This window comes from Rhincodon typus, chromosome 34, assembly GCF_021869965.1.
Source record: "Rhincodon typus isolate 14 chromosome 34, sRhiTyp1.1, whole genome shotgun sequence".
In the NCBI taxonomy this organism is placed as follows: Eukaryota; Metazoa; Chordata; class Chondrichthyes; order Orectolobiformes; family Rhincodontidae; genus Rhincodon; species Rhincodon typus.
In genome coordinates this window covers 5894489-5908490 of record NC_063365.1, presented here as the reverse complement: position 1 = coordinate 5908490, position 14002 = coordinate 5894489, and the positions used below count along the sequence as shown (strand labels likewise).

Below are 14002 nucleotides of genomic sequence, written 5' to 3'. Positions count from 1 at the left end.
GTGGTCTTGTTTGTAATTTTTGGATACATTATACAGGTCAGTTTTCTTTGCAGCTTATTGCTCACAGACAGGCTCCTGTCCTCTCTCCACTCCTTGACTTTACCATGCATCTGTTGGAGTGTATACTTTACTCCCAACAATGATGGGGTTCATAACATTAATTCCAGCTGTGAACAGATTTGAAACATAATTGACTAATTGTGCATATAAGCTGAAAGTTAAAGCTGCTACAGTTCTGAAGACTTTTGAATACTTCTCCTCCTGAAATTAATACCAAAGAATACATAAATAGGCACAGTTTTAGAATGGAATAAATTCTTCAATTTATTTTTAAATTGAGTCACCTGATGGCTCTCACTATCACAAAATAAATCAAGAAAAAAAAAAAAATTCCTTGCAGGTTCATGGTGATGTGATCTCTAACTCCCTCTATAGCTTTGTATTTTTCTATTGAAGTTGCCCTTGGATTGATGGTTGCAAGGTCAATGCTGGCAGTTTCCTGCAGCTAGTAGTGATGGCTGTGTAATCATTTGCTGTCATTTCAGGGCTAAAGGAAGGGAAGTCTAAACTGTACCCCTCACATCTGTATGCATATTATTGATTATTTGTAACCTTGGTGTCAACACTTAAGCAGCATTTCAGAAACCTGTGCACAGTGTCTTTCTACTTAGTGGCATTTATTTTGGTAGTTTGAGCCTAGGTTCTGTTAAATAACTGGTTTCCATCTGCTCATTGTGGCCTCAACTTAAAGATCCAGAATGCTCAGCTATTTCATTCTAAATCTTTGGTGTTTAGATTCAACAGGTACTGGTCTGGGTGTAGCTTCCCAATATGCTTGGCAAAATAGTTACTTTCATAGATAAGCCTAGGCATCATGATCCTGTAAAAATGATTTTCTCCAAGATTAATGACCAGCTCATTAGTGATTATGCCAGATACCCAAACTGCTGGAGTACACGTGTGGGTTGACCCAGTTTGGATTTTTGAACCACTAGTTCAAAAGAGATGTAATGATTAACTTGCAAGTATTTATGTAACCATAGTGATTTGTTAAAAACACAGCTTACAAGAACAAATGGGTTTTTGTTTGTTCAGACTAAGTACAGAGTGTAGTTCTGTGGCCTCAGGGAAGATTCTGGACTTTTATGATGTAGACAAAGCTCTCCAGAGCTCTTAGCTGAAGATTGATGGGTAGAATTGCTGCTCCTGAGAAAGGGAGAAGATTAGATTTGATTTAAGGATTCTCAGACCAAAGTGTTTTTATAGAAACCTGAAGAGGCTTACCACTTCTTGCCAATTCTCTAGACATGATCAAGAGTACTGTTTATTTTAAGAAAAGCTTTTTGAAGTTTAAGTTTGTTGCATGTATGGTTTGGTTTATTACAAAAATCAAGCTAGATCTCAGTCTGGGATGTGATTGGTAATTACCAGACAAATCATATCATGGGATTGTAACACTTAGAACTTATGGTCTAGGCACAAGATGTTAATCCTGTTGACATTTAACATTTTCCCAACAGTCCATCTCAAACAAACTTTAGTTTAATTTACTATTTTTGTGGAATCCTGCTGACAATATCTGCCACTAATATAACATGTACTTAACGTAATTCTTTGAACCCTCTAAACACAAGGCTTTTATTAAGCTCAAATGTCTGCCAAAAAAAGAACAATTTATTAAACAATAAATAGCATGTCTTTATTCTGTGCTGTGCTTGTCCAGATTCTTCTTTTAGAACAACTTCAAAAAGACAAAACTTCATAAAAACAGGACATGGTTAAAGGGTTGTATGGTTCCACCTAAATAACAGGTAGCATTCAGAGCATCAGTGTTCTTTCTGTATCCACAGTTCCCATAAAGCGAAACACTCGCATAGCACACGCCAGCTGTGAGGCTTCATCTGCATTAGGCCAGTAATTTTCTTATTCTCAACTCTTCATTTTTGGTTCTTATACCTCCATTCACAAGTTTATTATTTTCTTCAAGTCCACACACACACACAATTACTTATCAGAACTCAACTCTATATGGAAGGATGTCAGTAAAACAGTTAGCAGCTTGAGATTTTTTCATTTTTGGTGGAAAAAAAACTTGATCGTGGTGACAAGTGATGATCGCAAATTAAACAAGGAGGTCAAGACCAGCAACTCCCCCTTCCTTGCCAATCCTCAGAACACAATCATAAACACTGACCATTGTATAAAACAATCCAGGGGAATTGCTGGATTTAATTGTACAAATGAGGTTAACCATTTAATTCTCAAGCGTGCTACAGAACACAGGGAATGAGAAGAAATCATTCAGTGCATCTGATCAATTCCTTTGACACAGTTATTTGCTAGATCAGTTAAAAAGTAAAAGTTTTTTTTTGTTGCATTAGAGAACAATGAGTGAGTAACTTTGCCCAATCCAGGAGGTTGTACAAGGATCAACAGACTTGATGTACACTTGTGTGGAAGTGGACTTACAATAGATAGCAAGAACAGCCCATAGAACATTATTGCACTTGCGAGCTTAGATTTGCAGAATTGAGAAAAAAAGTTAGCCGAATTGTTTTGTAGAAATGGTCCGTGGAATCCAATTCAAACTTTGACTGCATTACTCCTTAATGTTGCTGCAGCAGTCAGTTCCTACCAATGGAAAATCTGGCTGATTAGTTACCAACTGCTCTATCAGATTATTTTGCACTGGTCCATCAGAATTAGAATTGCTGCTGGTCTCAGACCTGCAACCAAAAGCATTTCTCACCTCTGTTGACACTGCTCATCTTGGACCGATGTCTCAGTAAGACTGGTATCAGCCAGCACTGCAATGTCACCTTCCACTCAATATCTGCAAGTGATCTTCAAATCATCAAATTTATGGATAAACTAATAGTTAAGATCTTTAAATCAGTTGCACTCTGGGTTCAGGTCTCATTCACTGTAACACACCTATTCAAATGCTCCTGATGGTTCTTCCCACCCTGCAGCCTCAGAGGGAATGCCGCACTGACACACCCTTTAAGTGGTCCCAGTTGTTGTAGAGAGCGTACAGTCCAGTCAGCACAAAGCCAGCAAATCCTCCCCGTGCTGCCCCACGAAGTCCAGCTAAAGGCAAAGAGGGGAAAAAAAGTTACACTGAAAGCAAAAGTACTGATGAGTTGCTTTTCCCCCTGTAGAAGGGTCCCAATCCAAAACGTCAACTTTCCTGCTCCTCCAGCTCCACACTTATCTCTGACTCCAGCATCGGCAGTTTCTCTCTTACTGATGAGTCACACTGCTTTCAACAGAACTCCAGTACATTATGTCAATGATTTCACATGTAAGGAACCTGTTATTAGATCAACTGTCAATACAGCTAGTGTGCTCATTCCAGATGAGGTAGACTGCCCACCCTACCTTCAGTAAAGAAATCACTGCACTTTGCCATAATTCACCAAGGATCTGCTTTTGGGCAGAGAATGTCACTGGAGTATCTCTTCTTCAGTGAGCATCAAACATAAAGAATGGATTTTTTTAAAAAAATCTGCATGTTTACAGAGTAATTTGTCAAATGCCAAACCTTAATAAAATTGTATCCAGTGGGAATGCCCATGTTTACAATAACTAATGCTCCTATTTCTTTCAAAATTAGGGTTTGACACACCAGCTGGTCTTTTGTTCTACACATGGTCTTTGCCTCTACAGCCTTGGTAATAATGAGTTCCAAAGATTCAATACCCTCTGGCTGAAGAAATTCCTCATCTCAGTTCTAAAGGTTGTCCCTTCACTAAGGCTGTGCCCTCAGATCCTAGTTACTCCTACTAGTGGAAACATCATCTCTGCACCCACTCTCTCCAGGCCTCTCGGTAAATTTCCATGAGATCCTGCACCTCATTCTTCTAAACTCCACAAAGTACAGACACAGTCCTTGACCATTCCTCAAATGACAAGCCCTTCCTCCTGGGATCATTCTTGCAATCCCCTCTGGATCCACTCCAAGGCCAGCACATCCTTCCTTAGATTTGCAGCCAAAAATTGCTCACAATATTCCAAATGAAGTCAGACCACAGCCTAATCAAGCCTCAGCACTATATCCCTGCTCTTGTATACTAGCCCTCTCAAAAATGAATGCTAATATGGCATTTGCCTTCCTGTCAATTAAACTGCATGTTAGCCGTGAGAACCCTGAACTACAACTCCCAAGTCCCTTTGTGCTTCAGATTTCCACCCATTTAGAAAATAGTCTAAGCCTCTATTCTTCCTACCAAAGTACCTAACCTCACACTTTCCCGCACTGCCACTTCTTTGCCCACTCAACTAGCCTTTCCAAGTCCTTCTGCAGCCTGCCTGTCACCTCAACACTATCTGTCTCTCCTCCATGCCATCTGGAAACGTAGCAACAATGTCCTCGGTTCCTTCATCCAGGTCATTAAAGTATAACATGACCCCTGCGAAACCTCCACTTGTCATCGGCTGCCATCCTGAAAAAGATCTCTATCTCCATTTTCTGCCTTCTTCCAGTCAATCAATCCTCTATCCATGCCACTGCCTTGCCCCTAACATCATGGGCTCTTATCTTATTTAGCAGCCTCCTGTTCAGAACCTTGTCAAACACCTTCTGGAAATCTAAACAGATCTATGATTCTCCTTTGTCAAACTTGCTCGTTACTTCATCAAAGAATTCTAACAGATTTGTCAGGTATGACCTCCCTTTGACAAAGCCATGCTGACTCAGCTTTGTTTTACTATACACTTCCAAGTACTCTGCAATCTTATCCTTAATAATGGATTCCCAAATCTTACCAAGGTCAGGCTAACCTGCCTATAATTTTCTATCTTCTGCTTTCTCCCTTTGTAAACAGGAGTGCTACATTAGCCATTTTCTAATCCTGAGACCCTGCCTGACTCCAGTGATTCCTGAATAATCACCAATGTCTCCACAATCTCCTCAACTATCTCCTTCAGACCGCTGGGGCGTAGTCCATCTGGTCTGGCTGATTTATCCACTTGCAGACCTTTCAGCTTCCCCAGCACCTTCTCTGACATACAACATGAACTGAGGCAATAATACTACACATTTAATTCACCCTTGCACCTATTAGGAGTTGGGTGAAAGGCAGGGGGAATCAAAATGTGTTGGAGATGGACATGGGCTGAGTCAGTCTGACAGTTTAAAATACATGTTTTAACTTGCAAAAGGAAGTGGAGATCAGTTTAATTTCAGAGTTTCCAGTGAGGTTAAAAAACATAGCAGGCACAATATCCAATTCAGTTCTACAGCCAAGACTGCACTATTTTCAGTATTCTTGGAGGTACGCTGCTATACCAGGGCCATTAACTGATCCAGAGGAAGCCTTTCCAACAAGGCTCCACGAGAGGCTAGATGAAGTTATGGAACCCAACTCTCACCTCCAAAACTGTTTAAATAACCAAAATGACGACAAATGCAGAACCAGTAAACATTACACAATGCACAATAAGGACCGTGTTGATCAACTTGATCTATTTAAATGTCATGCACACTAGAATTCAAAGCACAAACACCAGCAACCAAAATATGTACACTGCCATCACATACAAGATAACAACCATTTCTGAACAATTTAAAGACAAGCAAAGTATATGAAATAGAAATTACATTTACATTTGCTTTGTTTCTCTTTCTGCAGGCACAACTCATTCAAATAACATTAGATTATGCTGGAGATATAACAGAACCATGATGAACCAGGTAAAGTCCAGCAGCTATCATCACCGACAGCATTAACAGCAGCCTCAATGCAGGTGCCTTGCATTGATAATATTTCAGCTACCTTGCCACACCTCCAAGCGGACCATCTTGACAGCCCAGTCAGAGATTCTGAGCAGCTAATATTACATTGTAGCAATACACATTGCCCAAAAGGTCAAGAGTACGTTCACTGAACAGCAGTATCACATTCAGCTCCACACCAACAAAACTAACAGTTGCAGTAATTTCAAATTGGAACGGACTGTACAATCAACCTGCAACACTGAACATCCAACAACTGAGCCATCGTTCAATGGTTTCTAGACTGTACTTACTGGTCTACATTATCCATTGTGTCTCTGAAGAGCTTTCATGGCACAACAGGAATGAGAGAACTTTACTCAGATTTCTGAAGAAAGGTCTAGGCCCGAAATGTCAGCCTTCCTGCTCCTCTGATGCTGCTTGGCCTGCTGTGTTCATCCAGCTCTACACTTTGTTATCTCAGAACTTTACTGAACAGGTTCTATGAATCAGATTCTGAAGTGGTGCTAGCTTGGATGATAACTCTTGCTAGGTATACCTGGGAGAATCCTGGGGTAGCCACAAGAAATTTGCAAATGATCTCATTTGGTGAAGTGTAACAGGGGGTCAGCAGATAGTGTCTTTATGTGGGTCTTTTACCAAGTAGGGAATCTAGCCTGTCACAGGTCACCAATGGCATCTAAATTTCCTCTTGCTCTTCCAAGTAGGACAGCAATTTCCCCTTGGACTGGGCTTTTTGCATCAATATGCGCTCTGGGGATAAATAAACTGCAGTGAGAAGCACTAGTCTGAGATACAACTTCACCATCCCAGTGAATTATTTATGGCCAGCAGCTCTGGATCTTGGACCTGCTTGGTGCACTCTTCACTAAATGCTCATCAACCATTATGTCTGAACTCAACAGACATATGCACACAACTTTAGGGTACACCCAAGAATTGGGCTCCTTCTGTCGATGTAATTTTACATGGATTGGGATGAAGCATGCTACCTTGTAAGTGGGAGTCTCCCCATCAAAACTGGATAGAGATCCTCTAATCTTTAATTGTATCTTTAGCAGTTTTATATAAACACAAGATTGGCTGGCTGAGAACAGGGTTTCCAGAGTCACGTCACTGCCCCAATGTGAAAGCATTTGGTTTCCGAAACAGTCATTCCTCCATATCCACGAGGGTTCCATTCCTGAGAACCTTTGTGAATGATTAAATTAGTGAGTGCGGAGCTCGTTAAAAATGGTTAAAAACATCACGGACATGCAACTTTTGCCCATGGAAGTTTTTTTTTTTTTACTACTTATTTTTTGGTGCAGATAGGTGAATTTGAGATTTGAGATTTTGCAGATAGTGGATTTACTGTACTGAAGGATACAGTGAAAAAAATTACATTTCTTCTTTTAACTTGTTAGAATAATAGGAGACTTGATAAGCAAATGGCCTCTTTCTGTGCTGTAGCCTTCCTAGTCCATTCTATTTTTCATCCTTCTTCAGTCTGCTAGTCAACAGTAACATTTATCTCACATACAAGATCAAGCCAAGTGATTATCACCGACGATTTCTGTTGCACGTTCTCACTTTGTGTAACTAGCATCCAGCATTCTCTAGCAAGTCACTGAACTGATTCCCCTACCACGTGGGCAAAAACCAAACAGGAACAAACTGCACTGACCCTGGACAGCACAGCTCCTGGCTCAGCACATCCACTGGTTTCAGTTCCAGCTGTCAACGGCAGTCAAAGCAACACCCTACACCTTAGTGATAGGGGGTCACGTTTCTACTGAGTGCACCCAAACCATTGCCCCTTCAACAAACTGAATACAGTTACTTTGCTACAACATACTAAGATTCTACTTTTTCACATTTAAAACAGTCTCAGCTGAAGCTTTGGTGCAAAGAATACTTGTCATTAGGCTTGCAGGTGTGGAGGTTAGACCCAGGGTAATGTTCCTTCAAGCCCTCCACCCACCAGATCAACACCTGGGACTTACTTTATCAGAGGGATTATCACAAGCAAACACTCATCCAGTCTGCTGGAGCAACCACTCCTCACTCCTTCCTTGGCTGCACTGCAGGAAGGATGACTGGTTCTGCTGTACTCTGATCACACCCCCTTCATTTTCATAAAGGTAACACGGTTCAGCCAGGATGACTATCACCAGCCAGGAACCTCTGCAAGGAGTATACATGAAAATGGCAGATGAGCACAGGGCCCACTGTGATGCTTCCACAGGAGAACAGCATAATGACAGTCACATACAATGGTACCACCTCAGATACACAGGGCAAATTATTTAAGTAAAAGCTGAGAACCTTCTTGGCAAAAAAGGAGGAAGACTGAAAACTGGGGGGGGGGGGGGAAACTTGAGATTGGATGGATGGGGGTGGATGCAGTCATTTTCCAATGGAAGAAAATTACCTCAAAAGAAGCCAAGGCACAGAAACATTTAGGGCAATTGGCAAGTTCTTAAAACAGGATCACAATGTAATCCACTCATGATCTCTATATTTGTACATCTATGGTGTCATAAACATCCAGGAACAAAAAGGTCAAAACATATTTTAATATCAACAGAAAAGAATACATCCTCAATTTTGGCCCCTCTCACTGTGCCCATTGCTGATATGTAATCAGTCACAAATAAGCCTGTGTGTGCATATAGTCGCTCTGTTGATAGCTCAGCTAGCAAGGTCAGCAGCTTGCCTTGGGGTGAGATAGACAGCTGTGTACAGTCTGTCAAATAACACAACAATTATCCTTGCACCATAAGAAATAGTGGAGTTCATCTGACAGTTGGTAGCACACTAGCACAACACATCTAAACTCAGTGCTCCCCTCAACAGTCATGCAAACAAACCACAGTAGGGTTGACTGGATATTGACCAGGAGCAGCAACCCTATCTCATTCTGATCTATCCCAAAATTATGCAACTGCTTTGCCACACTGGCCGAGATCAGCCAACCGAGCACAGACTAGAGAAAGCACTGAACCTGCTGACTTCCTGCTCAGTCTTGTTTAACATGGTCATGACACTATCCGACTAGGGAGCCTAGGAAAACAGTCAAGTATTTCTCCAGCTCTACGTAATACCAAAGTACTTTCTATCATATCGAAGAAGAGATTTGCTAAAATTCATTTTTGTTTTTCATTCTATCAGAAAGCTTTATCACAACCACCTGTTGGAAGGCAGCCCTACAAGGAACCTGATTGAGAGCCTGAGGTATGAATCAAAATTTCCCACTGGGTGCATATCCATGTAAATACTGCCCATATGGGACCCAAGATCAAGTTCTGCCAGACTCCTTCACATCTCAATAAGTACCTCATTCAAACATGAATGCTATCAGATTGCTCCTCATGGGAAAGGATCCTGCAAAACTAATACATTTCCTGGAATTAAAAAGGTTCACTTCATCTATGACGTTGATCAGTTAATGATTATATACATTTTATTGCTTCTTTACAAATAGCCACCTAAACAGAATAGCTCAGCATTACCAGATAAATGTTACACAATACATATAGAATGTTAAGACAGGCATGAAGGCATGCAAAGGGAATCAATGAACAATGAGATTTGAGCTTCTTGCTGTCAACACTATAAAAAGGATCTTTCATTGTTTCTTTTTACCAAATAAGAATTCTAAAATAATGTTATTTTTCAAACCAAAACAAGTTGCAGATTTGCAAAACAAGCTGTAACAAGTTGCAGATTTGGGAAGTAGCTGTCTTCCACAAACTGGCAAACATGTTGCCTTTCTTCCAACACATACAAGCATAGCTCCAATTCTGTCAAAGTTTTGGGGTGTTAACCAACCAAAATAACTCCAATCAGCAAGCTGAGCCCAGATTGTTGAGACCCTTGATATCAAAGCTTGTTTACCTGTAGATTTATACAGTAGGCCAGTCAAGGATCCTGCTGCTACTGTGTTCAGATCATCCTCTGCACCCCGAACCTTTTCGATGACAACACCAAACGTGCTGTACAAGAGAGCTGCAGCAGAACAGTCAGGTGTAAGTGCCTCAGCCGTATACAAATAAAGATGCCACTGAAACTTGGAGTCCAGCACACAGCACAGTCATGAATGCACATACAGATATGTAAACATGAAGCATATACACTATTATATGCAGGGACAGCAGTGTAATAATTATGGTGGTGACTAACAATCCAGTGGGCAGGACTTATGAATTCAAAGAAATAACTCTAGGACATAGCATGATACTAAAGTCTTGAAGGTCTAATTTCAATTTGACATTCAATCTCAGCTTCAAATAAAACAAGAAACACAGGGAATGAGAAAACTGATCAGGAAAAGTTACCATAATGTTGCCAGATTGCCCTTAACAATACAACTCATTCTCCAATGTCCTTTAGGAAAGGAAATGTGGTCTGAACTGGTCTTGCCTATATACACAAGAAACTCCTACACCATGGTTCATTCTTAACTGGCCTCAAATGGTCCAGTACTACATGCTCAAACGTAGAACAGAAACTAACTTTGCCAGTGTCGTCCACATCCTGAAATCCCGAGTCCAGAGTATAAAGTCAGATATAAAAATCAGAAATTGCTGGAAAATCTCAGCAAGTCTGACAACATCTGTGAAGAAAAAGCAGAGTAAACGCTTCAGGTCCAGTGACATTTCTTCAGAACTGTTCTGAAGAAGGGTCACTGGACCCGAAATGTTAACTCTGCTTTCTCTTCACAGATGCTGCCAGGCCTGCTGAGGTTTTCCAGCAATTTCTGATGTTGTTTCTCACTTCAAGCATGTGCAGTTTTGCTTTTTTTTTAAAAAAATAAAGTCAGGTAGACAGTAAATCAGCCCTACCACCATTCTCTGGGTGAAAATATTTCTCAATCACCATCATGAATTTTAAACACCTCGATGAAATCTCCTCTCAGATTCTGCTAGTCCAAAGAAATAATCCCAGCCCACCCAATATTTCCTCAGTCAAAATTCTCCATTCCTGGTAACATGCCTGTAAAACTCAAATCGTCTGTAACACCTTTCTGATGTGATCATGTTGTTCTTGTAAAGCAATGACCAGGCTGTACTCTAGTTGGAGACTACCCAATATTCCACACAGTGCTAGTGTAACTTCCATGTTCTTATATTCAATGCTAATAAAGAAAAAAGATCCTGTATGCCACCTTATCTACTTGTCCTGCTATCTTTAGGGATCTGAGGATACGCACTCCAATGTCTCTCTGTTCCTCTATACTTCTCAATATCTGAAATTTGTGTATTCCCTTGCCATTGTTTATTTTGCACCCCAAGTGCACAGAATTATTAAGAATTACAAAGCAATTTTCAGAATAGTTCACACAACGTCTGTAATAACTAGTCACTTACCCAAGGAACCGAGTGTGTTGGCCCATAGAGCTCCCTGTCTTGTGACCATATTCAGGATTCTGCAAAAGATGACATTTTAGTTTGAGAGCTTTAAATGGACAAACAAACTTTAAGTGTGCATATTTATTTTCTTTTTCCAACTGAACTTCTATAAATCACCCTTAAAATGGCCGGCATAGCTGAGGGGAACAATTTAGGGAGGTAACTGGAGCCGTAATCAGAATTAGCTTTTGTAGTTCCTAAAGATATGGAATTATGGCACGGATTTGGGAAGGTAAGAACTTGAAAGTGATATGACTGCCAGAGTGAGGGAAAAGCAGAACATACAGTGGGGAGAAAAGATAAGGCAAGACTGAGGGAGGGAGGGATGGAAATTTTGATATGAATGTGCTGGAACATGGGGTGTCAGTGGAGCTCAAGGCTAATACAGCAGAGCTTATGAAGAGCTGGATCCTGACATCATAATTCACTGAAGAAATAATGTAACACGAATGTCTGTACCCATAAAACGATAAACCAGCCACATATTAAAAGGTTTCCTGGACAGAAATTTCAAAACAGTTCTAAAGTCAGTTGTAAACTTCTAGCAATCATTAGCCTGATTAAAAAAAATGAAAATAAGACTAGGCCATTCAGCCCTTCAAACCTACTCCACCATTCATTAAGATCATCAAACTCAGTACCCTGATCCTACATTTTCCCCATACCCTTTGATCCATTTAATCTCAAGAATTGAATCCAACTCCTTGAAAACGTTCAATGTTTTGGCCAATAATAAGGTGGAACACTCTAAACTGACCATAGTAAACTTCTATACTGTCAATGGGAGTTTTGGTACAGCATTTAATAAAGCAGATACATACAGAGCAGGTCAATAAAGAGGTGAAGAACTACTTCAAAAATTAGGTGTTTTTAGGGAGACATTTTATACAAGATACTTATTTTGTGTATCTGTCGCTCAAGAACATTATTGAAGTGAACATTAAAACTGGGTTCAAGAGGCAGCTAAATATGATTCTGGGGATGGAAGGAAATGGTGGGGAGCTCAGTTCAGCTTGATCACAAAAAGAACAAGCTGGCTGGGATCAATCTCCTGCACTCCTGATTACAATCAACAATTCTCAATAGCTCAATAGGAACATGAAATTAAGACAACCAGCCTACAAAGGCATTCTCCAGAGTGAACAACCCTTAACTCACTCTCTCTCTCTTTGCTCCCCTCCCCCTAATACACAGAACAGCAAATTCAGTAGCAGGTACCTATCTCAGAATAACTTAAAAACGCTGAAAATTATTAAGCATATTTACTTAAACAAAAGTGATGCAATTCAAGTGTTTGATATGCAAGAAATTTGCTAATTTATGAAAGTGCAATCGCCAGGACCTACAATCAATAAAACCATTTATTTTCCATAGTAGCTAGTTAAATGCAAAGCACCAAGTAAACAAATGAAATACAATGCAAACTCTGCACTAATTCAGTTTCCGAATCCCCAAAGCCAAACCATTGCAGTTGTTTCTAGTGAGAATTAGTATCAACTCCAAAGGAACTGAAAGTAGCCTTTTTTGTCTGCCAGAGCAAGCACTTTCTTCAGCATCTACTTGCACTTCCCAAAATGGCATTTCATGCACACTGATTTGCTCTTTCAGGATTACTGCACAACACCACAAACCAGAAGCATGGATTTGTGTTATTAACTGGGAAGATGCTCAGAGGTTCAAATAAAAAACCTCAAAAAAAATCAGGTTTGTTGAGAGTTGATCAAGATATTTTTGTTAAGTTAGCAGCAACCCTGGATGTACATAACTCTGGGATGATTATTAGAAATTTTCTTTCCCTCCCAGTACATTGGTAATCAGGAGTAGCCAGGCAACGATGTGCATGGAGTTTAATCTCATTAGCCTTGCAGCTGGGTGGGGAGGGAAGCAGTGTTGAGATGAGGATAAACATATCAAAATGGAGACTTACAATGAGTTCATTCACACTAATAATGTGCAATATTGCATTTATTGAAACAGCTGCACAAACACTGATAACCCTCTGACATAGAACCAAATGACCTTTGAAAAGAAAAACTACATTTCTTCCAAAGTTTCAGAAATTCTAGGAAGTGAGCACAATTAGAGAGTAAGCATCAATATTTGGTTTCAGGACTCATTGAGCAAGAGGCAAATTTTCAGAAAAACAGCAAACACATTTTGACACTCATGGTATTAACACACTCCATAAGAATACAGAGCCATTACTTGTGCTCCATCTAATTTAGCCAAAGGGTGTTTTAAAAATGGGATGACAGTATTTTTAAGTGCAACAGTAACTGCGCACTATACACAAGATTTGTAAAACAACTAACAGCAGATCCCCCATGACAGCGCTCACAGTGAGTCGGAGGAGATTTGAAATAGACCAGAGAACACAAGAAACAGTGGGTCCAAGAGATCTGTATTTATGCTCCACTCACATCTCCTCCTATCATATTTCAACATGCTCCAACAACACATCCTTCCACAAAGTAGCCAATACAGCAGTCTGGAAATCTGAAATAAAAAAGAGAGTGCTGGGAAACACTCAGCAGGTCTGGCAACATCTGTGGAGAAAGAACAGAGTTAACGGTAGGACTCTTCTTTGGAAGAGATCCTTTTTTTTTTAAAAACACATTCATTTATTTAATACAGCTTCCCCTTAAGTAAATCTCTGCTATTCACGTCAACTACTCCACGTGGAAGTAAGTACTCTCTGTTTAAAGATATTTCTCTTGTATATTCCTTATTGGATTTATTAGTAACTAGCTTAGATTTTTGGCCCTAGTTTTGGACTCCACCTGTGAGTGAAAACATGTTTACATCTACAGTATTGATTTTAAAGGTCGATCAGTTAATCTCTCAGCTGTTGCTAGAAAAAGACCAATTAAGG

The 14002-nt window shown here is 40.1% G+C and overlaps 1 protein-coding gene and 1 long non-coding RNA gene across 3 annotated transcripts in view; one reads left to right on the top strand and one right to left on the bottom strand.

Moving 5' to 3' along the window:
- Positions 1-1673: 1673 nt before the first annotated feature.
- timm23a (translocase of inner mitochondrial membrane 23 homolog a (yeast)) overlaps positions 1674-14002 on the bottom strand; it is a 31078-nt gene continuing 18749 nt past the window's right edge. Inside the window, exons 5-7 of one of the 2 annotated variants that reach the window (XM_048616380.1) lie at positions 11089-11147; positions 9617-9760; positions 1674-3090 (exon numbers count right to left, since the gene is read on the bottom strand). In XM_048616380.1, the coding sequence (XP_048472337.1) occupies positions 2975-3090; positions 9617-9760; positions 11089-11147 (319 nt within the window). In that variant the 3' untranslated portion in view covers positions 1674-2974. The remainder of the gene's footprint in view (positions 3091-9616; positions 9761-11088; positions 11148-14002) is intronic. The other variant, XM_020518299.2, reaches the window with a different exon arrangement.
- LOC125486869 lies at positions 2988-9147 on the top strand. The gene is made up of 3 exons (XR_007265490.1): positions 2988-3830; positions 5634-5695; positions 8891-9147. It is a non-coding gene; the product is annotated as an uncharacterized LOC125486869 (long non-coding RNA).